Below are 25911 nucleotides of genomic sequence, written 5' to 3'. Positions count from 1 at the left end.
CAAGATATAATAAAATATTTAATAATTTCTCTAAATGAATGCACCCTGACATGATCCGGTGGAATTGCATCACTGCAAATAAGTGATACCGCAAATCAGTTTTTTAACCTCAATCCTTTTAAACTGTGAATGTATTGAACGACATATGGTAGACAAAATGCATTAGGTCCAGAAATCCTTCCTCAAAGAACTGTCTGCAGAAAATACAGTTTGAAAATATAGCAAGACCAATCAATTTTAGGATCAGGCCACCTCTGCCAGGGCCTGACTGCTCACTCCGACAGCATTACCAGCATAAAAAGGACAGGAGACTGTCGTTGAGGAAAAGTGAACCTATAAGCATTTGCTTTTATTTCAGTAACTTTGTGTTACTAGGAACTTCAGTTTTCCATCAGTGAAGTGCTTAGGACAATAAATAAGCATAAAGAAATAGTAGTCAGTAAAATAGCCTGTACTTTGCTTTTAATGCTGCGGCTCTCATATCATGACTTGGGCTTTTGATGAGGCAGTAAACTTTTACGTAATTTCCTAGTATTTTAGTAAAGCTTAATGCTCCCTGGTCTAGGGAAATGTTTCCTTTTTCTTTTGAATCGTGAGGAATTTGACTGGCTGGAAGGAGCTTAACACTCACCCATAATGAGGCAGGACTTTTGCCACTGCTGCCACTGCCTGACTCTGCTTTTTCCATAGTATCTATGACTGTTAACATTTGAAGGTTTTTCCGCATGGGCGAGTTGGATGCGATGTTAAGTTGCTGAAAAAGCTTTATGGAGAGCTCGGGAGCTGGAGCTTGGGCTGTAAGTGGGAGGTAGGAGGAAGCAGGAGCTCGGTAGTGACAACGTGGTGGCACAAAGTCCCCCGCAGCCCCACGGAGGCAGTAAGGTTTCTTGCTATGGCTCCTCTCGTCTCACAGTGAAAATGTCAGTAAATAAAATTTAAGCATATGAAGCTTGCGCTTCGTGGCGTAATTAATTTGTGCCACCCTGGTGTTAAGTGCACAGTCTCTTCTTCTGGTGGTGAACCTGGAGCCAAAAATGAACTGTTTCCTTTATATCTATATCTATATATCGTGATCCCTACCACCCACATCCGTCTTTTTAAAACAACATCCTCTACGCATTTTTACATCTGCTATTTCCAACTGCATTTCTTGGTACCGCTTTAAACACCACAGCCAAGACGCAGCCTCCCAGTTTCCGAGCGGTACCGCCCCACAGGGCCCGCGGAGCGCTGGTTTGGCGCGGCGGCCGCGGAGGAGGCGCGGCCCGGCCCTCGGCCCGCCCCGCACGGCCGCCGCCATGGCGGGCGGAGCGCGCCGCCTGTACCGCCGCATCCTGCAGCTGCACCGGGCGCTGCCGCCCGCCCTGCGCCACCTGGGCGACCGCTACGTCAAGGAGGAGTTCCGGAGGCACAAGGCGGCCGGGCCTGCCGAGGCCCAGCGCTTCCTGCGGGAGTGGGAGGCAAGTGCCCGCCGCCCTGCGGGGCGAGGACGGGGCCGGGAGCGGCGGGGCCCGGCGGGGCGCAGGGCAGGCCCCGGCAAGGTCAGGGGCGCCGGGCGGTCGCAGCTGTTCAGAGGTTGGACTCGGTGATCTCAGAGGTCTTTTCCAGCCCAGTCGATTCTGTCTCCTCGGGCATGCTCCACTGAAAGGCGAGCTCCTTACAGAGGTGCAGAATGCCTTGTAGCTTCATGTCTCTGGGCACGTTGTCTTTTATGGTTCTCATTGCCTTGCCTCAAATATTTGTGATCATAGTTATGGACACACAGGTATATGTAACAGAGTGATAACAGTTAGATAATTAGGTATATATAAATGCACAATTATCCGTATGATCTGTTACAATTTATTATATAAGTCTATATACATATTTATAGCTACATACATAACTAATTGTATAATTATAATTAGCTAGGTACATAGCTTCCCTATGAACTTGCATTTCAGTTTTGAGTGACATTTTTTCAGTGTTTCCTAAGGAAACAAGTCTTATGTGAACATTGCTTCTCTGCCTAACACCCCTTCCCCTGAACTTAGTGCATGGTTTTACCAAGGAGAGAAAAGCAGATCACTCCCGAGTGATGTGGTTGTAACAAGTTTCTCAAGCAGCAGAGGACGGAGACCCATAAGGTGCCTTCCCCACATGCCTGGACCCCAGCAGATATTAGCATATTAATAGGTCCCCCAAAAAGTCCACGTGGCAGGCAAATGTGTAGACACTTCACAGACAGGCTGCAGTTAAAGTATGAACACAGCTGCAAGAGAGAAGAGTATAGACAAGCTTCCCATTAATTTTCATGCTCCTTGAACTACTGGTGTGGTAGTATTTTTGAATCTCAAAACTATTTTCCTTTCTGTGGAAGGAAATTCTGTTCTGCTTTGCAGTGGAAGGTGGTTAGCATAGGTAGCATCCATTGCCTCCCGGTTTACCAGTAGAAGGGTAATAGGGGAGAACTGACTCATCTCTTCTACCTGCAGTAGATGAAATCTTGTGGGTTAAAATAACTTGGGCTGGGGCATCAGGAATAAGCAGGGAGAAGACTGCCTGGTATTCTCTACAGAGGAAAGGATTAAGTATATTTTAATTGCCTCTTGCCAACTGATAGATCCTCAGATCAGAGAAATTTTTATCTACCTCTCAGATGCCTGATGCTATTGTAATTCTCAGTTGCCATTTACCTGATATTGCTGAAATGTTTCTGCATCACTGCTTTCAATTTTAACATGTGCTAAAAAGACAAGTTACAGGTTACTATTTTCAGTGCTAAAATCTTCCTTAAAATAGTTTTAGAAAAGGAAGTAAATGTTTACATTGAAATGTTTACATTGAAATATCTTTAGCCATCTGTAAAGTGAAGTAAACAAATAGTGAAAATATTTCTCAGTTTTGAAATGTTTTAAAAGTAGATTATAGGGAAAATTGTGACAAAAATTGGACTATAAGTAACTGAAGTTGGATTTTGAAACCTGACATTTAGTGCTATTAGCTATGATATGTTCAAGGAAAGGAAACTAATTTAATAACTGTTTTGAGTGTTTGAGTATAAAGAACTTTGCAAATATGTCTGTCTTCTAACAAGGTGCTGGGAGATATTATCAGATAGTTAACATGTCTCTTCTCATCTTTAATTTTTGTTTTGTTCTGGGATCTTTTTCTCACCCAAATAATAATCTATTTCAAGTGTGGAATTTAAATCAGACTTTCAGTTTTTTGGCCTGTGAGACTAGCTTTGCATCTTGTGTTATGCTGTGGTTCTCAGCCCCATGAAGATTTGAACTAGGTAATTGAGGAAAGTGGACTGTGGACAAACATGGGTTAGGTAACTCTGGGCTCTAATTACATGCTAATTCATGTTGGTGTCAGTCGTCTGACCTGGTTTTGGCTAAGATAGAGGTAATTTTCTTCATAGCAGCTTGTTCAGTGCTGTGTTTTGGATTTAGTATGAGAATAATGTTGGTAATGCACTGTTTTAGCTGTTCCTAAGTGTGCTTGCTCTAAATCAAGTATTTTTCAGATGCCCATGCTCTGCCAGTGAGGAGATGCACAGGAAGCTGGGAGGGAAAATAGCTAGGACAGCTGATCCAAAGTGGCCAAATGGATATTCCATACCATACAACCTATAGTATGTTCAGTATATATACTGGGGGAAGTTGGCCATGAGGGGTTGATCGCTGCTCAGGCATGGGCAGGGCATCGGTCAGCAGGTGGTGAGCAGCTGTATTGTGCACCACTTTTTTCTCTTGTGCTTTATTCTTTGCACCCTTCCTGGGCAGCAGGACACTCTTTTGACCAGAAACAGGCTGGAAGCTCCAGGGCAGTTTCTGCAGGACACACCAGCATAGCTGTGAAGGGCCTGGTTCTTGCCTAAGAGTCGCACAGGTAGCCCTGAGTGAAGCTGTGATAATGCTAATTTTATTAAACAAAACAAAAACCAACCAAACCAAACAAAAAAATCCACCCAAACAAATCACGACAACATTAATACAAACTGCTTGTTTAAATTTCCTGTTAAGTTTAAGTTTCCTTTTTTTTTGGAAAAATGCATAGTTACAGCTCTGATAACAGTGTTTTGGTGTGTTGCATTTCCAACATTTTTCTTTGGAATTTGCTTGTTCATTAGGCTAAGTATATACCTTGCTGTATGCACTTTAGTGTTGTCAATATTCAGCTTCCATCTGGAAATGTTCTTTCCTCATGCCTTCTGTTGCATGCAGGGCAGAGCATCTGGTACAGAGTGGCATGATGTCTCATGTTGTAGAAAATTAGTATTCTTAATTTTATGTTAAAATAATATGTCTTGATGTATATTCATCAGAGGGTAAAGATTATGGATATGATGATTGCAGTGATGTTTCTTGACTGTGAATGAGGATTTCAATATGCAGTGTAATCTTAATAAGTCATCCCAAATGCTTTTAGAATGAAAATTTCCAAGGATGTCTTATTTTAACATGAAACTACTTGACTATTGCTAAAACTCTTCAGGTTCTTTTTGGGTAGTCAGACCTTCTGGGTGTGCTTGAATATACTAGTTCATAGTCTGTGGTGTGCTTTCTTGTCCTCCAGTTTGATTCATATTAGCTAAATGGTTAGGAAACAGGCTTGGCATTTCAATCACATTATGTTTGCCTCAATTGATCCCCCTGCCTCCCTTACTATTTAAGTTATGCTGTTTCAAGGGAACTGGGCATATTAATTTGAGGCAGTAGTCAGGTGGAAGTCAGCCTCTTGTCCTAGGCAGCTGGTGACAGGGTGAGAGAATAAAGCCTCAGGTTGTGCCACGTGGAGGTTCAGGGTGGACATCAGAAGGAATTTCTTCACAAAAATGGTCGTTAAGAGCAGAGTGCCCGGGGACGTGGTAGAATCACTATCCCTGGAAGTGTTCAGGAAATGACTGCATGTGGCACTTAGTGCCATGTTTTAGTTGACAAGTTGTGTTCGATCGAAGGTTGGACTCGATGACCTTAGAAGTCTTTTCCAGTCTGCATGATTCTGTGATTGTGTCTCACAAACTGAACAAATTTCCTTTATTTCTTGTGAAACATAATGGAAAACCTGTAGGGAGGTTTCTAAGATCAGCTTTAAAAATAAAGGGGGCAAAAAAGAGGTAAAAAGCTCTGAAATTATATTTGCTGTAGTATGTGAATGGTTCATGTTGTTTTCCTGTAAAGGAGATGAGAAGGGATCTGCTTGTTTAGAATGCACAGAAATTGAGGGATTTAGTGTTAGAGCCAACCATGTAGATGGCTAATGTAGTTTTGTAGGAAACCTAAGCTGACCTATTTGCATTTATAAAATAGGGAAACTATCCACTGAATATTCTTGGAAGAGTTCTTAAGTGGGTACGACCGAATCCATATGTATTTATATAAAAGTAGAAGAATGTAAATATTGTGGTTTTCCTATCGTTGGTATTGGATTGCTAGTTTGTGTCTGGAAACTGCTGGAAAATATTAAAGGGGGATACAAAGCTTTGTTGTTCAGGAATTATGCTTGTTCAGGTAGATTCAAATTAAGTGTATAAATTATTAATATATGTTCCTATCTATTTTCTAAATATTTAATATTTTAATTAAAATAATTGGTACTCATTTACAGGAGACTGCTGATATAATTAGATTGATACTGATTATTACCTTGGAATGCTATTGAATTAATGTTGACAGGTATGATAAGTCAATTAGTTCAACAGTCTTCTAAATCATATGGTAGTTGATGAGAATGCTTACATAAGATAGGTAATATTAAGATAGTATTGATTATTTTATTTCAGGTTGCAATAGGTACAATATTCAGCGGAATAATTTCAGTAAGAATTTGTTTCACATTTAAGCATTAATTTTGAAAATTACTGTTTTGTACTTGGCTTTTTTAAAAAGCCTGACTCTGTAGATGAGAAGGCCTGGACTGTCTCTAAGATGAGCAGAATCATTCTGCAGAATTACACTATGTTTTCTCAATCTAATAGATCGAATAAATTGCCTTGGAAATTCTTTGGCCACTCTTGACCCTGGAAGCCTTTTTACAAGCTTTCAAATGAACTGTCTGGGGAACCTGGTCATGTAGCCTCTCAAGAATGACTAAATTTTTTTAATCAGTATATTTGGTGCAATACAAATAATTGTCATTCATCAAATTTATTTTCAGTTGTCTGTGTCACTTGCAGTATTTACTTTGCTGGGATGATTGTGGGATGCTGTCATATTTCAGAGAATATAGTTGTTCTGATACGTCTTTCTACTCATCAGTGGATACACTTACAGAACTTTTTCATTATTAATTTTCTGGGTGAGTATGATCTTCCCTCTTGATTTATTTTTAAGCTGCTGGCACTCAAAAATATGTTGAAATGTTGAATGGAGAATTTGAAGAGCAAATAGTCAAAGAGGGTGGAAGAGGAAATTGTGGCCAGTAGTGGAGTCAGACTGAAATGGGAATGGGATGTGTGGGTTGCTCTTTGTGCTGTCTTTCAGCAAATAATGTAGGTTGTATAAGTATAAAACTGCTGCTGGCATTCTGAATTCTGCTCTCAGTTTCAGTGAAGTACATTACATAAGAGATGTTTTCTTTTCCTGACAAAGAAATACTTTTTTTTGGAAGGAAAATATGTCTTTAGGTTTTTTGCCATTTTATTACTTTTATTAAAGTTGTGAAATAGGATTTTAGAGTAGTATTTCATTTTAACATTACCGGATACATTGGAATTTGCTTTTAGTGATTTTAATGGCTATCTGGATAAAAACCTTCTTATTAAGAGTAAATTCCTACTGAGTCCTATGTTTTTATCCCCCACTTAGGGTGTTCACTAGTTATTAGTTTGTAAGAACTAAATTGGAGTCAATTTCCTCTATTTTCTTTAATATTTCTCAAAAGGCAGGAAGGAATTTTGCACTTTTCTGAGAGGCAGGGAGTTGTGGCTGATAAACTGAAGAGTGTGTGGGATTTGGATATGAATGGCCGCAGGAAATCAGGCTGCTGCTGTGACCTAGCATTCCTGGTGGCCTGCTTGGTTGCAAGATTTGAAGTCTATCTCTGATGAAATTTTGCCTGGGTGCACCCAGGATTTGGTGGGTGTCCTGAATTAGTTTTTATATGCAATTGCAAAGGTTGACCATGTGGATCTCTGTTGTGAAGTATCATGCAAATAACATCTTTTTCAAATTATGCCATCTCTTCCATCCTTTCAGTGCTCTTTCAGATTCGGGTTTAGAAGCAGGAGTCTGCTTCTCTTCCACGGAGAATCCAGGCAGTCTGGGAGCTTTCTGAAGTGGTGAGACTTGGGCTAGCCTGGTGGATACCCACTTGCTTGTGCATGATGCACATCTGTTGTGGGAAGGGATATCTGTTACTTCTCACCTGGAAAGCAGCATCATTCTCTTTCAGGTTCATCTGCCCACTGCTGAGGCCAGTGACTTCTAGCTGGGCTGTTTTGTTTTTTTTTCCCCTGTGTACATACTGGTTTTAGACCTTTGCTGTATTTTCCAAATCTAAAATTTTATAAATTGTGGCATCAGTATTCTCAGTGCTTCTGTCATGTTACCATACCAATTATCTATATGCTGTCATATCTGTGATTGCATGTAGCTAGTCAGATGGCTGTTTTGATAATTGATTATCTGCTAGTTGAAGTTTTTATTTACAAGTGTTTTGACACAGCAGGAAATAATATCCAAGCCATAGGGGTCACATCCAGCAGTAATGTCAGTCACTTGTGTGTGCCAGTCACCTCACAACAAGGAACATTGCAAGTGTAAATACATGATGTGCAAATAGGTTTATAAATTTCAGATGGTTTTGTAGCATGCCTTTGATATTTAAAATGTGACATGAATTGAATCCCTGAACTGAAATTCTGTGGCAGAGTGTAGCAATTTTATTAGTTGTAACTTAGATTGAGAAGTTTAAATTGCTGTAGAAGTGGGGTGCATGTCTACTGAGTGTAACAGTTTACTCCTTGCATTGGGTAGCACTGGCAGGGCATATTTCTGTTAATGCTCTCAGGGCTGAAGATACTGTAGAAGTTTTGTGAATGTCTGCCCCACGGACACCTTCCTAATGAGTACAGGCTGGTGACAGCCAGTGTGAGAATAGATTGCTAAATAAAAAACAGCCAGACACAGTAGAAGCAGAACCAGTAGTGGAGCATTTACAGAATTGTCAGTGTAAAAGGTAATTCAGGTTTCCATCTAGTGGTGTTATAAAATTCTGTCCAAGCCATTTGAGACAGCATGTGCATAACCATGCTAGCTAACATACCGTTGTACTTGTGTATGTGTGTGAAACTTAGGGAATCAAAAGCCTTTATTATATATAAATTATAAATGTAATAACACATAATTCTCAGGACCTCCAGATTTTTTTAAATTAGAGCTGCAATGATCAGCAATTTGTTACTTTGTGCATTCAGATATCCAAATACTCTTTGAACGTAAGTTTATCTTACTTGCTGTGAATTAGGCTGATTCCTCTTTTTCAGTATTCCTTGACAGCCATTTCAAAAAGTTTAACATGACTCAGGTTACTGAAAGCACATGGGTGTCCGAAAAAGCTTTTCTTCAAGTTGTATGTATGAAAGTATGAGTGTTGTTAGATTTCTTGCTTTCTCTTACATTTAAACAAAAAAAAAAAAAAAAAAAAAAAAAAAAAAAAAAAAAAGAAGAAAGGGGAGCAGATGGGTATTCTGATTGTTTTGCCTCCAGAGTTACAGCCCTATTTTTAGTATTTAAAGTATTTTGCAGTAGAATTTAGAAAACCTTACCGGGTTAGGTTTTCAGATGAAGGTATTGAGGTCTGAACTCTGTTGCATTTTAAGACAATGTAGTGGGTCAAACAAACAAACAGAGTATGAATTGCAGTTGCAAAGCTACAAGGATTTCTGTTTGTTTGTGTTTTATTGATGCCTTCCTTCTAGCATTTGTTTGGTACTTGTGTGAATATTGTCAGCATGGTGTTTTGTAAGCATGGTAGGTTTTACTGCGTTGTCAGTGCATTTCTACTATCAACACTATAAACACTGCCAACTTTCTACAAGTGCTGTCAAGTACCATATTTTGTAATTACTGCAATAATATTATGAGTGCTGTAATTGCATGTACTGTATAGATGTGCCTTTCTGTCCTGTGTAGACACAAAATTGATATTTTCTGCAAGTTTAAATGGCATCTGGAGCACATCAGAATAATTGTTTGGAAACTGTTTTGGTTTTTTTTCTTCTTCTTTCAGCATAATGTGAGGTTGTACAAATAGAGTTATGCATCTTGAAGGGTTTTAAAGCCCCAGATTTTTATATATAGAGCTATACTTAGGACATAAGGATGTATACCCATTGAAGAATGAAGATTTTTTATACAGTTCACTGATATTAAAGTAATTTAATTGCGTATTGTTTTTTGCAAGAAACTGAACCTGAGATTTTGATCTCATAATCTTGTATTTAGTCGTGTCTTTATCACCATTCATGTTGCTTTAGCTGTCTTTTGTAATGCTGAGAGCTTTGGCTCTTTTGAGGCTGAAGCTGACTGTACTTACAACCGTACGTAGTCTTAGTGATATCCTGCTTTTTGTGCAGCTCACTCCTGGGAATCCATCAAGCAGAAAATTTCTGCTCAAATATTTTTTGTTTCTGACTCAAATCTGCTGATTTCAAACTGTATTTTTGAAGGATATAATTTGGAAAATATATTTAATCATAGTATCTGATAAAATGTTTGAACTTACAGCTTTTAAAGGTAATTTCCAGAAGTAATGTATAGTAATGAGGCATTTCTAGTGAACAAGTTAGAATTCATACTAGAAGCAGAGTTACTGAGTGTTGGATTTCAGGCTTATTGATGTGTGAGGGGGTTGAGTCCTGTTAATATGCTGGTTTTTATTGTTTCAGGGACATTAGTGAGAGGCAGAACAGTCTAAGATGAAAGAGAGCATGATGCACTTTTTTCTCGCTGCAGTAACTAGGTAAATCTGTAAAATACCTTCTAAATGGACCTTGCACCCATATTTCAAGACTGGCTAACAACAGACACACTGTAGATGCACCTTCCTTTTCGTTGTGGGAATCACTGAATGGCGTAAACTTGATAAACTAGTTTTATGCAACTTTATAGTATTTTTTTCTTCTTGCTGAACTATTCCATAATTTAGAGGAAATGAACATTAGGTCACTGCAACATTCTTTTTTTATTCTTTTTTTTTTTTTTTTCTTCCTGAACCAGAAGAAATGTGTGAAAGGATTTGAGTTTTAAGTCCCCATCACCATTGCTTCTTTGGAGATGTCATGGCTGAAGGTATTGGGTGGTGTTGGAAGTATTGATATTTGCATGGAATAAGTCAGAGCAACTGGTTTATTTTTTTGTGGGCCATCAAATACCATTTACTCATATCAGTTTCTTGCTTCTTATGATTGCATAGTGAAAGCATGTGGTGTTTCTAATAGAATTTGGATTATAATAGGCAGTCTGTATTGAGGTAAGAACTCACATTAGCAATCCTTGAAACGTCGTCACCTTCTGGCTGACATCTGTAACGCCCTTTTGTGTACTCTCATGGCTGATTCTTGACCTGATGAAGGAAAAGTATTGTTCATAAGTTTGCAATTTTTAAAGTGTACACATGATGGCAGCAAATACTTAGCTAGAGAAGCCTTGTTCCTATGCTAGAAAAAAGTAGGATGCTGAATTTAGTAATATAAGCTAGAGTTCCTACAGATTCAATTATTGTTAAATTATTTATTGAAATATATGTTGAGAATTGTTAACTTAATGCTGCAGATTTTGAGAAGGCTTTTCAACTAGAAAACTTTATTGTGGTTTCCACTTGGTTTAGTCATAATGTTGTCGTAATGTGCTTTCTGGTTTGGATTTGCATTGGTAAAGTGTTTGGACAATGCTCTTTGGTACAGGGTGTGACTCTTGTGGATGGTCCTGTGCAGGGCCAGGAGTTGGACTGATCCTTGTCGGTCCCTTCCAACTTGGCACATTCCGTGATTATAAAATTCAGGTCAGCCGTGGTAGTCCCCAGGAGAGTATGCCCAGAGCAGACGGAGCCTCAGTATGTAGATACAAAACTCTTTTAAAAAATTTTATTTATTTTAGTTTTTTCATAATGGATCTATTGAGTTTTAAAGCAATTGTATTTTTGGAAGTGTATAGTAATACTCCAAATGGAAATTTTTTTTCACCAAATGAAAAGTTTTATTGTTAGTAAGATGCTGTTACAAAATATGTTGGTATTGCATAGTACTGTTTTCTTTAAAAAGAAAGTTTTCTTCAAAAATGAAAATATAGTATAAAATATTATTTATTCCTGCTTTTATTCCTGGACACCAGTAAAACATTTAAACTGGATCTTTCTCTTTTTTCCTGTCCCTTTCAAAATGAATATGGCATGTTTCAGTGATTCACCATGATACTTTAAGCCAACAAATTACAGTTTGCCACAGTTCCAGGAATAAAACCTTGTGGAAGGTGTAGGTCAGCTTTTGGCTCTGGTACAAGCAGGCTTCTCTAAAATTAAGGATATTTTGGTTCATGTTCAATTATTTGTTCTGTGTATGTACTTTATTTGCAGTGGTTTAAACTTGATTTTATGCTTAGAATTAATTTTAAGGTGTTCAGCAAATCATGACATTCAGTTGTTTTCTGGGCCTTTTAAATCCAGTTTATTGTTCACAGTGAAGTACCCTGGTGAGCTATTTAACATCCATTACAGTGAGTCATTGTAAGAATTTATTTAAGAGATCCATGATGTGAAGGGTTTTAATTAAATGGCAAACATGTCTTTTGTTCTTCAGTTCAGCTGCTGATTGAGAAGTGAGAAGAAATCTCATTGGTAGTGCTAGCAATGTTGTTCTGGTTCATGGGCAATTCAGTACCGCCAGCATAACTCAAAGGAGTTACACTGTTGAGAAAAACATCATCATCCTATCAATCAAGAAGGAAGTGAGAGTTGCTTTGTGAATAATGTGAACTCTGATTTGTCTTTTAAAAATTTTTTATTATTTGTTTTACTGGTGAATCTGATTTTTGTGGAGTGCTTGTCTGCCAGCAGGTGCCACTCCTCAGCAGCAGACTAGTTTCCCAGGCTTAACCGGATAGAGGAAAATAGTTGTGGTAGACCCTTGCTTTTAGAAACATTGATGACAGTTTGCCTAGGATTGTCTTTGTTTTCCTCAATAATAACAACCTATGGTATAAACAATTAAATATTTATATTTTACAATGGAACTGTTTGAAGGTTTATTTTCTGTTGATGCATTAAACCCCAGGGCTGCAAAAATGGTATTATGTGGGCTAAGATGCCTTTGTTCTTCAAAGTTTCGTGTAGAGCAGTATTTTAGTTGAATAGAGGATGACCCAGAAATCATTTAGGACTCAGGGAGCTTCATTACGGAAGGTGGAAAGGTGTCTGTGTTGGATGGAATTGCTGAAAAGATGTAATGAGAAAGACTTAGAAGCTGAAGTCTCAATGGCTTGCAGGAGGCCAAGTCCTTGCAAAACCTTTACACATATGGAAAAACAGATGGCCCAGTTTTAAGTGTAAGAAGGAACTAAGAAGCTGTGCAGTGAAAATAGGCAAGGAAATCCTGGTAAGAATACTCTGTTGGTCATTTGTAAATTTTGAAAAGACATTGTCCTATGATTATGTGTCCTGGGACATGAATAATGATATACTGCTATCTCTAAACTTTAACAGCCATCTTTTTAACAGCTGGTGTGTTGGATATGGGCAAGGCCTGTCTTGGCCTCTGTAGACATCTTCAGTAGAAGACTATTTTGATAATTGGTAAATATGGTTAGACCACCAGACCTTGGACTGAGATGATGGATGTCACCTTTCCAGCCTTGACCCCTTCCATCTGTCTGCCAGTAATGGAAATACTCCTGATATAGCTAACAAGGTTTTGATTTTTCACACAGAGCCACCTGTGTGTGTTGTTGTTTTGTTCTAAAGGGTTTAGTTTTATATTCCTGGTGAGAGAAGATCTGTTTTATATATATATGTGTGTGTGTGTGTATATGTAGATATATAAAAAAATATAATTACACTTATTATGCCTCCTCAACTTCAAAAATAATGCAGACTACTTTCTTGTGGCTGGTGGGAAACGTGTGAAGATCTGGGGATGCCATTTGAGCCCTGGAGAATTAACTGTGAAAAAAGCCATCAGTGCCAATTTTATTGCATTCCCACATGTTTCCTGGGAAAGTTCTCCTTTAACTTCTAGTTTGTATTATATAGCTTGGGTTTCATCAGCTCTTCCTTGGAAATAGTATAGCTGCATTTTGTTTTATTCCTATCTCTTTCAGGAAAAAGTGTTTCTGACTTCGTTTGACATTACAGCAAACTTGCCTCTCCTAAGGATGTTTTTTGTAGCATTGATCAGTTATCAGTTATCCAGTGTTAAGAACCTTAAGTGTTTCACAAACTTAATTTTCTAGATGTTAACTATTTCCAACCTATTGGAATTGGGTTTTTTTTCTGTATTCATGTATCTATAGCTGTGCAGTATACATGCATGGTGTATTTCAGGGGTTTGCCACCATCTGCTTCATTGAGTGTTTAATGGCTTTGACTTGAAGCAAAGCATATTGAAATCATAGGGTGATTTCAGTGGGTTCTTCTGAAATTGCAAGTGGGCTGCACAGTGTCCTCAGTGGACAGCAGCTGTGGGTGAAGTTGCTTTCAGATCTTTTACTGAAGTATGAAGGTAAAGCCATTCATGTATCAGAGTATTTGGTTAAGAGAAAGAAGTTGGAATTTTGCAGTTGGGGAGCTTAAAACATTTCCTGTTTGCATGCAAGAAAACCTTTTTATTAATTCTGCTTAACAACATTCCAGATGTTGTACTCTGCTATGCAGAGTCTTCAGAGACTTCACAGTGATGGGGTTTTGGAAAAAATTATCCCAATACAAAAACTACGCACTACAGAGGAGATACTAAAACAAAAGCAAGCAGTGTATGAAATAGGCTCTTGGCTTGGGAATACACCTCTTGCAGGGCGGGCTGGGGACTGTTCAGCCACAGCAGTGTTGAGCTAAAGGTGGGTGTGTACTGCTGAATCGATGCACCTGGGCTGCTTTGCAGCTGGCAGTGGAACAGCCCATTTCCATGCTGTTAAGCTCTTGTGCTCCAAAGCAGGGTGGCCACATCCAAACTGCCTGCTGGGAGCAGTCCCTGATCTGTGCCAGCTCACTGGCAGAACTTGGGAGTTGTTTTGCAGAAAGATGCTTATCCTTGATCAATACCTGTGCCAGGGACTGTGGCACCAAGCTCCCAGGTTCCAGTACCTTCTCAAAGCATTCCCTGGCAGTGCTATAAGTTTTTACTGCAGACAGAAGTCTGACTCCTTTGCTGTCAAGTGCAAGTGCTGCTTTTGTTCTGAATTCTTTCTGTCACCCATTAGCAGATTATCAACAACTGTTAGATTTATCTACCTTTCTCCAAATCAGGAGTTGTCATATCTGAAATCTGTGTGGAGATTGAACTGTCTAAGAAACAAGCTCTGAACTCTCCAGAGCTGTTCTGCTGCTGGTCTGGTGAAATAAGAGTAGATTCTAGGCCATAATGAAATTGCACGTCAAAACTGGGTGGTGTGTCTGCACAGTAGCATTTGTGAATGTTCAGCTGTAGGCAGGTGGAAAATACATTCCTGGAAGGAAAAGAAAGTGAAAAAACCCACCCTTGCTGTCTTTCTAACCAGGAGGGATTGTCAGACGTGTCTTGTTATTCTGCATCCTAGATCTGTAAAATATTATTTGAGTACTAACATTTATTTAAAATTTCAATTCTGAATCAATTCTGAATCAAATAACATTCACTGCTATTTCAGAGGCCTCTGGAGAGCATAGGCCAGCTGCTGTTCATAGTTGTGCTTTGTGTTGATAAGACAAGTAAGCACACACTTTCATCATTCCATTTTACTGATCTGCTTCTGAAATGTCGTGGGCCAAGTTTACACTCTCTTGGGCTACAGAGATGAGACTGAGTTTGGGAAGTTTGTTTTGTATGGTGCCTTTTGGAGGGTGTTGTGTGGGTGAAGGAAGAGCTGCATGAAGAAGCCCTGTTAACTTGTTTGAGTGACAGTGGCTACAGAGGAACTCCCAAGTTCCCTGGAAAAACTAGAGCTATCATCTTGCACAATACCTCAAGGGCAAGCAGGCAGAAAATAAACCTTTGGGTAATGCAGGGTATTAGAGTATTTCTAATTATCCTTTGCTGTCGTTGAACCTAATTTGGTGAACTGCTAAGATGCACTGCTTGTAAATTTTGATCAGATTTTTTTTGAGTGCTGTTGCATAGTGTGTATTGTGTTTCAAGTGGAAAGGAGGTTTTGTTGTTCTTTTCACTTGTATGTTGTACAAGTAAAGCTTCAGTGACTTTGGTTTAGTGAGGAAAATTATAAACACAGTGTTTCTTTTCTGAAAAATAGCTGCTAATGAAGTTTTGTGTTGGTTATGAAAGAATAGGATGGAATCTAGCTTCTGCGTGTGTTAGTAAAAGCTTGTATACTTAAAGTTTGAATAAATCAGCTGATTATTGAATAATGCCACTGTTCTATTACCGATCTCTTAAGTATGTGAACTTGTCTGTCTTCGCGAACTTTGTAGTTGATGTAGTTATTTGAAACAATTGCCTTGGGGGAGGAAGAGAACTGTTTGATATAGTATGGTATCTTCAGTACTGAAACATTTGAAAAAAATCTAAAATCTGGTAGTCCTCAAAACATGTCAGATCTTACCAATGTTTCTTTACCAATAAACATAATGTCAGATCTTACCAATAACCTGAGATTTGTATTTTAAATATTTTTAACTTGAGGCTAGTCATTAAAATATCACTTGGACTAATCTTGGGGTTTTAATGAATAGAGTAATAAAGCTGAGGTAGCCTGGAAGACCTTGACTGGAAGGGCCATTTTAGATCAGGTTGGTTGTAGCCTCACCCAGTCCTTCACACAAACCCTTTTGGGTTTTGCTGGTAGAGGTTGTGTAGAGGATGAGGAGAAAAGATTTGACTTAAAGTATAATTTTCAAATGTGAGGTGAGAAGGTTCCCAAAGTTTCTTATGTTCAAGCAAAACTAACTACAGTTCTAAAAGTTGTAACCTAAGTCGGATTCACAACTGAATGGTACTGAAGTACGAGTGCTGACTCAGCACTCTGAAAGTACATGATCACTGACACACACTGGTATCCTTTGTGGCACATTTAATCGCTTGGTTTCAATCCAAGAGCCGTACGTCCCCAAAAACTGGAAGTCGTATACTGTGTTGGGTTTTGCCTAATAATGAGTTAAGTTTATATATAAATGTAACTGTGTAGGTGTGATGTTGGCAGTGTGTTTATGTTTCAGCAGTATGTTTATGCCGAGACAAAGTCAGCCATATAAAGTGTGTATGTCGTTGAAATGAGGATTAATGTGCTAGACAGTGTGGAATATAACTGTGATGGAGCAACTTTCATGGTAATTAGCCAGAGCTTGGAAACCTGTATTATACTGATGTGAATGCTGTCTGCATTATTAATTTTTATTGTATTGTTTTTGATGGATTGTTTGTGCACTTATTTGCACAAACACACACTTTTAATGCACAGTAACAAGTATAAGAATAAATGAAGTGTATGAGTTTGTGCATGTTCTTCTTTTGAAAATCAGTGCCATGGTATCCAAAAGACTTAGTTGCAGTCTTTCATGGCATTAGATTGATACCTAACAGTTTCACTTGAATTTATTTAGTAGTCTAGCAGAAAGCATGCAGCAGTGTGCAGTGGATTTAGTTGCAGTGTGAATGAGCACTTTGAATTTGTTTTATTTGGCTTTGTCCTTTTTTCTTCACCTTCAGATGTTCAATTCTGTTGTGTGAGATGAGGTTCTGATGATCCCTTGTACTATTTAGCATGTCCCATTTGTTGATTAAAGCTTTTGGTACAGTGATGCATCTGTCACTGAGTACTTACCAAGTTACTTGCCAAAGATTTCCTTTTTCCTGGGTAATGGGACTTCTTTGTTTTCATTTGTGATTAGATAGCTTGTAGGAGCATTGTTGAGGGAAGATAGATTCCAAAAAACATTGCAAATAATAATTTTGACAACAGTTGGAGCAGAACTTTCCCAGGTAAATTCTCTACCTACCTGATGAAATATAGCATTACCAAGCTGAGTTCTGTAAAGGAAGATGTTTTGCAAAGCTGTTATTTTTAAATTCACTGCTGTAATGGATATAGCAAAGAGTTCAGTGAAGATGAGGAGATCTGCTTTATTTTTCTCCTAAATATAGACGAATACAAATGATCCAATCACTTTTCCCCAATGCTGTATGGTCTTATTTTCAGTGTTTTCATCTTTTGAGAAATTAAAAATTTGTGTTAAAATGTTACGCGTTGACACAGAGAAGTTACATTTTGTTCCAGTTTTCTAGGGCAGCAGTCAATAGTCAAGGCTAGTCCTGCACTACAGCAGCAGGTGGACTTCAGGCTGGATTTACTGTAGTGCATGTGCCTGTGGGTTGGAGGTCCATGGGCAGCTTTCAATGTCTAGCCTGTAGGGACATTTCACAAGCACATTTCACAAGCAGCCCCCAAGTGGGTTTTAGAAGAAGTGTTTATTCTGGTCTACCCTTGTCTTCTATGATAGAAATGATGCACGTGCTGGGATGGCAGAGGAACCCTTGCAGTCTGATGCCTTCCTGTGCATAGCCAGTGCTCAGAGCTGTGACCTGCAGCAAATGTGTGCTGTACTTGCCTGCTGCATCTCATACAGGTGAGGGGGAGGGCTTTCCCCTACATCACTAAACAGATGTAGTGGGACTGGTCTAGGCTCCCCTCTCAACTGGTGCCTTCACAAGTTACTTTTTTTCAAAGGTACATGAAACATTCTGCAGGACAGCAAATCATGCTAATATCCCCCCCTTTAAGACTGAAATAAACCCCTGCTCACAAAGACCCCAACAATTGCCATTCAGTGTGATCCATGAGGTTCTGCTGTGCTTGTGGGCAGATGTACACAAGATTTTCTTTTTCGTATTTGTATTTGGCTAGCAAGCAAAATCCATTAAGACATATAAACAACGCAAAAATAATTCAAGTTTTTATTGCTCAAATAGCATTGCATTGCTTGAAATAAGTCCAGAGTAATTTTAAAGCCATGCAAATATAAGATGAGATAATTCCTCAGTGTTGACAAGTCTTGAAACACAAGTGAAACCTCTTGAATAGCTTTAGTATTCTCTGACTGGTAGAAATCTTATTTATTGCATATCATCAGTGGACGGCAGGCAGAGATTTTTCTAAACTTATTATATAGTCGATTTGAAAACTCTTCCTGATCATATACAGTAGAAAAAGAACTTGGTTCTTTAGTCAGTATAAACAAACGGTGCAGTGGTTTGACACTGATGCTAATGATAGGAGTATCATGGTATTAGGGTGGAGAGAGCAGCTGAACAGATGGGGGTGCACCATACCAAAATGTTTAAATGGTACCACTTAGAGCAGAGGCAGTTTATCATGGGACTTCTGGACATAGAACTAGCATGTGACACTTCCCATTTGCGCTGTCTTTGCCACAGGCAGGCTGCTTCTGCTCCAAATGTTAATGCTGTCTTTGCCTCTAAGTGAAGACCATGGCACTTGGCTGTGGAAGCACCTGTGAGGCTGGCAGCCAGAGCACAGAGCTGAGCTTGCCTGACCAATCTTAATGTGGTGCATCCCCATTTCTGAAAGGTTGCCCTCATATTTTCCCGGTTCTGGTGTTTTTGCATGCTTTCCCTTTAAAGTATTGAGGTAAATTAATTTCTGTTCCAGTTCAACACATACCTGTTTGCTTGGGACTGGACAGCCTGTTTTTGTGCAGAGGAAAAAATAGAGGTTCTAGGTGGGTGAAAATTTTTAGGAATACGTAGGCAGTCTGGATTTTTGCTGTAAAATCTTAGAGCTTTGTTAACTGAGTGTTCACTTAAAAATGAAGTACATACAGGTCTAAGCTATTTGACATACTTAATTTCCATCCCTTTATTTTTCCCCTATCCTATTTTCCCTGTCATTTGCTAATTGAAAGCAAGCCCCCTTTAATAGCTGGAAAACCTGTGGCAATAGCAGGAAAAAGAAAGAAAAAAAATAGAACAAGATACAGGTGAGTTAATTTTAAAGTATTTGTTGTATAGAGATTACAGGAGAACATGCGGAGGCTTGAGTTTGATATGTATTTGATCTCCCCAAGAACAGTACAGAATATTTGATGGTTTTTTTTCAGAAGTACGTTCCGATTAGCTGTGTCTACAGTACTTTATTGAATTTTGAAACTTGTTTAGCAGATGACTGAATTTTCCTTTTTCATTATCTGCTTAATCCCTCCAGTCTTCTGTGACAGTGCAGCATTCACTTGCTGTATTGTGACAGACACTATAAAAATCCTCTTAAATGTCAGAGCTGTTGGATAAACAGATAGTGACTTGCAGATGATTACAGAAGTTTTTTGGTTTTTCGGATTTGAGGGTTCTGATGCAGTAGCATAAAGATTCACGCTCCCTTTTAGCAGCTCTTGACCACACTGATGACACATTTGTTTTCTTTGGTTAACTTCTGTGGCTAGTTCTGAAGTAGTTCAGAAATTATATAAAAATCTGCAAGTTAAAAGACCCTTGCTAAGTAAGATACATAGATTTGTAGGCTTTAGAGTTTTTTACCTTAAGAAACTGCCTAAAGAATAAGCACAGTTTTAGAATTATGTTTAGAATGGGAACTTTTGGTTTCTCTGAGCATCTTTGTCTGCAGTTATGCCAGAGGACTTTCTGGCTACATATTGTCTTATATCACAACATTTTAGGAAACTAGAACAGAGTAAGGAACTTTATGTTGTAATTTTTAGAGCAGTAAAACTAAAGATGAAGGAAATGCTGTGATTTATTCTGTTGCTTGGAGGATATGGAAGACTTTTTAAACAATGTATGCTATTAATTTCATTTGAAAGAGTGTCATGGTTTGACCCTGGCCCAATGCCAGGCACCCACAAGAGCTGCTTGCTCACCCTCCCCTGCCACAGCTGGGAAGAGGAGGGAAAAGGGAAAAAAAATTAACAAAGGCTTCATGAGTGAGGTAAGGACCGAGAGAAACACTTCAAGGGCAAAAGAGGCAAAGTGAATTTATTATTAACAGAATCAGAGGAGGATAATGAGAAGTAAAATAAGCCCTTAGAACACCTTCCCCCCTCAGCCCCTCCCTCCCTCCCACCGACAGCGCAGGGAGACAGGGCGTGGGGGTTTGGCCAGTCCATCACTGAGATTTCCTTCTGCTGCTCCAGGAGAGGAGTGTTCCCCTGTGGGGCCGTGGGGTCCCTCCCACAGGAGACAGTTCTCCCTGAACTTTCCCGGCGTGGGTCCCCTCTCACGAGCAGCAGCCCCACCGCCCCTGCTGCAGCGTGAGCCCCTCCCACGGGCACACAGCCCTCCCAAACTGCTGCGCCATGGGTCTCTCTTCTGCGGGGTGCAGTGCTCCAAGGACAGGCTGCTCCAGCCTGGAAGCAGAGCCCTCTCTCCACCGGAGATCAGTGGATCACAGCCTCCTCCAGGCATCCACCCACTCCAGCATGGGCACCTCCCCCACAGGCTGTGGGTGGATCTCTGCAGTCCCCATGGACCCATGGGCTGCAGGGGGACAACCTGCTTCACCATGGTCTGCACCACGGCCTGCAGAGGAATATCGGCTCCAGCACCTGGAGCACCTCCTGCCCCTCCTTCTCCATTGACCTGGGCGTCACCATGTTGTTGTCCCTCACATGTTCTCACCTCCTTCTCTTCTCTGACTAGAATCCAAAATCTTGTGACTTTGTTTTGATTTTCTTCTTAAATATGTCACCACAGAGGCATTACCAACCTCTCTCATTGGCCAGCAGCATGTCTGTCTTTAGAACCATCAGCCACTGGCTCTGCCAAACATGGTGGGAAGCTTCCTGCAGCTTCCTCACAGGAGCCGTTTTTGTGGCGCCCCTGCTACCTAAAACCAGGCTGTGCCAAACCAATACACAGAGGGAGGTGTATGTGTATACAAAGCATATGTGTGGTCTAAAACTTGAACATCATTTAACACATTTTGCTGCAGCAACAAGAACTTAAAAAATTTGCACTAGGTCTAGCACAGAGAATAATAAGTTAACCTTTTTTGCCTTTTATTAAGTACTGTGAAGTAAATGTTAATTGCAGTAACAAGCTTTTTTTCCACAGAGTGAGTTTACCAATATAGACCAGCATATTGTTAGTTGTCTTAAGGAAAATGTCAGTTATATCAATTTGCATTTCTTTTCAAAGAGATGTCTCATTGCTGCTATTTAAAAGTAAGAAGAACTGAATTGCAGCCAAATTACTGTGGCCAAATACACTGATTTATTTTTATAGAGTAGGACCTTCATAAGTTCCAGACTAAATGTCATACTTAGATAAGTAACATCCTTATAAGAATTCACCTGTGTTTCCCAGTGGCAGTATTTTTAAAATTTTTAAAATCATGAGTCTGCCTGTGAGTAGGCTTTCTTTTATTGATGGTCAGTCCCCTAGGTAGTGCTCTGTAAAGAGCACACCTCAAAATGTTTTTGTCTTCTTGAAGAAGCAGTTTGTTCCAGTTTGGCCAAATTTAGAAATATATCCTCTGAGAGAAGGCACAACCACCCCTCCCCCACCAGATTCGGGAAAAAATAAATTTTCCTCGAAGGAAAGTGAAGGAGATAAAACTATTTATTTACCAAACACACGGGAAAAGGAAAATAATGCTAAATAATAAAATCTTTCGCTGTGGAGGAAAAACCTGGGAAAGTGTTAGAGTCCTCCCTTTGGTCTCCTCGGAGCTGGGGCTTGGCCCAGGGCCAGGCCCTCTGTGCCCGGTGGAAAGTCCTCCCGATGTGCCCTGAGGTTAAAAGCAGTCCAGTAGAAAAGGGAGAAAATCCAGAATTCCAGGGAAGGAAAAACAAAGCCCAACTCTCAGTCTCTCTCCGGAGAACAAGAAACTGAAACAACTGGCCAAAAGCTGACTGGAAAGCAGCAAGCCGGGTGCTTCCTCGCTTCCCTGCCCCAGCTGGGGAAAAAAACCTGCTGTCTCTGTGTGACCTTCAACAAGCTGCAAACTGCTTTGAAAAAGTTTTGCTCAGTTTTTTCCTTCCCCCTCTCAGGCTCAGTTTAGAGGCATAGAAAGACACAAAAATTAATTTCTGGGCATAGGCAGCGATATCGGATACACATCATAAGGTCACCCCAAGACACAGTTAGATAAACTTCCATGACTCCTTGTTTGTCTGTTTTAAATGCCTCCACAAGCACTGACGTAGGGCTTGTCTCTCTCCCCTGTTGCTGGAGGGACCATGGTAATACTGGCCAAAAAAATCAGCCTCTGATTCAGTGTTTTCTGATGCCAAATTTGCTTTGCTAAATTAGTATCCTATTTATTGTATTGGAATTGGTAACGTTGACTGTGTTCATTTAGAACTGGAGAAGTTTCTGTCTGTTTGTCCTAAGGGGTGAATCTGACTTCTACACTAATGACCTTTTTGTATGTTTATTAAATATTGTCCATAATGTTTGCTTAATTCATTCAAGCACGTATTTCTTCTACAGCTCCATTGAAGTAAAAAATTCAGCGCACCCTCGGCAGAAAGGTTATTTGCGGTGTCACAGAAATAAATGTGAGATGCCTATTTTAGTGGATTAATTTTTTGTTTATACTTGAGATTTTCTTCGTTGCTGTGTTAGTTTTTGTTTCTAATGAGCATATAGAAATGTGTGCAATGGGAAAATAAGAATGCCAGATCTCCTTTGGATATATATGTGCACTTTAAATGCATCATTAGAAGAACATGCATGGAAGTCTTTGAAGTGTTATCATCTGGGATATATAATCTTCTGCATGTTAGTATCTAGTGGCCTGGCAAGTAATGTGGTTGTCTTGGAAACAGGCTTTATTTTCCTTTTGTGAATATCTAGATGTGAAATCATCATCTTCCTTGAAAATCTAGAAGTAATACTTCTTAAAGAAATAACTGCAGATTTAAGATGCCTATCCTCTATTTAAAGAATTGATACAGGAGTCTGTAAGTGATGTTTGCATTGTGAACTTTAATTATAGTTGTGTGCTTATGTTGCTAAAACAGTCTTTAGTGGTTTTTTTAGGTAAAATGCCTGTACTTAGTGTTGATATTTGTCTGGGAATTATCTGCAGTGAAACACTTGGCCAAGATTTCCTAGCTTAATGTTTAAATAGAAATATTACAGTGTAACTGATGCGTTAGAAGTGAAATTCCTAAAAACAAACTGATACTATGGTTTCCAGTCTTTTCCCTTGCCTTGTTTGAAATTAACAGCATGTGATAAATCCTTGGATGTTCTGTGAGATTATAGCATAATATTTGCCAGACGAAACATCAGCTGTAGACAAAAGTGCAGAGAAAAGCTTTTTTGTTAGCCAAAGAGCTGCCATGCACAACATAAAATGCCAAAGTAAAATAGAAACTGAGTCAAGAAATAACTATCTTTCAAATTGCTGGGGTTTTATTAGGATTTGTATGAAAATATGAAATAATGTTCTTGAAATTTAATTTTCCTGGTCTGTAGATTATTTGTCCATTCACAGCAGTCTGATAGTTTGGTACTAGCAACAGTGTAATTTCCTAATTTTTACAGATGAAGGTCCAGACTGAATAATTTTCCATGTTTTGTTCTTAAATTGTTACATTTAGTAAGTTTTTTAGTGGAGTTTTTAATATAGTTCTCTTTCAAATATTTTTGTCTCCATTACCAATTTAAAAGGCTTTCAAATACTGATACGTACTTCAGAGGAGAATATTTTTTAAAGTCTCTCATAAAAGAACTGTTTTTTTCAGTGGAACTCACACTTTGAATGATACAACCTGTCCAAGGATAGAGAATCATGGAAAGATCTTGTTTAGCCATTGGAACCCAATTGTGTGACCATTTCTTTCATTCTACCTCCCATCTCTTCCTCCTGCTTCATTTCTTGTGCTGCACCCACATTTCAGATTGATCTCTCTTTCCAGAACTTAATTGGCCATTTTATTTTTGCTTAAATGTTCAAGTATGTTCCAGGTTTTTTTAACTTCTGTATTCCCTAGAATAAGATCAAGCTTTCTATATAAGGCCTGAGATGAAGCTTATTGCCTAAGTGGAGAGAATCTTAAAGACTATGGTTGTTACCAGATGATGCGAAAAGCTTTTAGTGACCTGTATATTGGCCCCAATGTACAGTAGGGGTGTAAGTATTCTGCACCCAGGAAGAAATAAATAATCACAGCTTGTTTTTCCACAAATGACAGTAGTCACTCTGATGTATTCTAATAGTGTTGTGTTCCATTTTGGATGTAATAGCATTTATATATGTTTACCTTGATGGCCAGGCCATAAACTTCCCATTTTCACCTCAAATTATGATCTCATAAATCTTAAAGGACATTGAAATAACATGTTATTTAAGCTACAAAAAAAAGCTGAGTTAGTCCTTGAGCTTTTTTCATATTCTTCTAAATAAATGTCATTTCTTCCAGTTTAACAATATTAGTTAACTGTATTCAGAAAAAGCAGTCCATTTTATACCTTCCTGATCAAATAATAATTCTCCCTGCTGATTACTAAGTATTACATAATTATATTCCCTGACTCCATTTTAGTGGAACAATTTTTCATTCTTTGCTCCCAACCTGCAAACAAGCAAGCAACTGAAAAAAAAAAAACCCAAACCCCTTATGGTAACAATTCTGTGTAGTTACAGTATGTGCATCATTGTGTTACTGTGATCAGTTCCCTGAAACTGGTTGATAGTCAGAGACTCTAACATCCTTCTTGAATATCCTAGGAAAACCTGATATTGTTGAAGTTCTCATGGCTTTTCCTTTCAGATTAACAGTAAACTTCGATGTTTTCTTGTTCCTATTCTTTATGATACAGAGATGTAGTCCTGGAGAAATCTGTTTTACCTCTGTGCATTGTAATTAGAAATGGTGACATGGTCTTTCATCCCCAGAAATGAAATTATGCATAATTCAAAGTTAGTTATAAGGATAAAGAGGAAGTGCAGTTTTTTTCTCTCATGTGTTTCACTTCAGGATGTTGCCAAGTCTGGTATCAGCAGCATTAGAAAAAGATAAAACAAATTCCAGGGGAAAGATTGTAGAATCAATCAAGGAGAAATGGTATTTTTGTTGCCTTTTGTAATTAAAAAGCACAAAACAAAATAACTAATGAACATTTCCTTTTACCATAAGCAAGGAAGTTGGTTAAATACAGTCATTTACAGCCAGAGATGCAGAGACATGTAGTAGCTTTCTCAGTAATGAGACCCGCATCTCTGGAGAACAGTGTATCCAGTCATCACATCATGTTTAAGACAGAAGTTTCTCTCTCCAATGCCCAGCAGAGGGACAAGCTACATCTCTAGCTTCACTTAGGCACGTGATATTTAGGTGTAGGCAGTCCCATTGCAAGCGCATGACTTGGCTTGAAATGACCTGTGCAAATCTTTCCATCTAATGACTGAAATACAAAATAGCTTATCCAAGCTGCTCTTCACACAACTTGTTTTAGAGCTTCTCATAAATTACAATTGGGTGTGTTTGTTAGAAAAGGGAGGATTTTGTTTCATCTGTATAATTTTTTGGGGAGTTGGAGATGTATCTGGTAGTGAGATGGATTCTCCATACTCATCATCTCAAAGGCTACTCAAGAAACCAGTCTGCCATCTGGCAAACCGTGTCAATTTTGTACCTTTTGTGTCTTGCATTTGCTTAATAAAACCTGTGTGCTGCTCTGCTGTTCCTGTGTTTCCTTCATTTTCTGGAGTGTGACTGTAGTGGCTGCTTCAGCAGAGGGGCAGGGACAGTGACTGTGAGTTACCAACTCTGATGTAGCCCCATTTTTGGAAGTTTTTC

General features: G+C 39.0%; 1 protein-coding gene across 1 annotated transcript in view; it reads left to right on the top strand.

The window, feature by feature from the left end:
• Positions 1 to 1280: 1280 nt before the first annotated feature.
• SDHAF3 (succinate dehydrogenase complex assembly factor 3) overlaps positions 1281 to 25911 on the top strand; it is a 33362-nt gene continuing 8731 nt past the window's right edge. The window contains exon 1 of the mRNA XM_039549849.1: positions 1281 to 1460. Coding sequence (XP_039405783.1) covers positions 1299 to 1460 — 162 coding nt within the window. The 5' untranslated portion in view covers positions 1281 to 1298. The remainder of the gene's footprint in view (positions 1461 to 25911) is intronic.

Source organism: Corvus cornix, chromosome 2, assembly GCF_000738735.6.
Source record: "Corvus cornix cornix isolate S_Up_H32 chromosome 2, ASM73873v5, whole genome shotgun sequence".
Lineage (NCBI taxonomy): Eukaryota > Metazoa > Chordata > Aves > Passeriformes > Corvidae > Corvus > Corvus cornix.
This window is presented reverse-complemented; position numbering and strand designations above follow the sequence as displayed.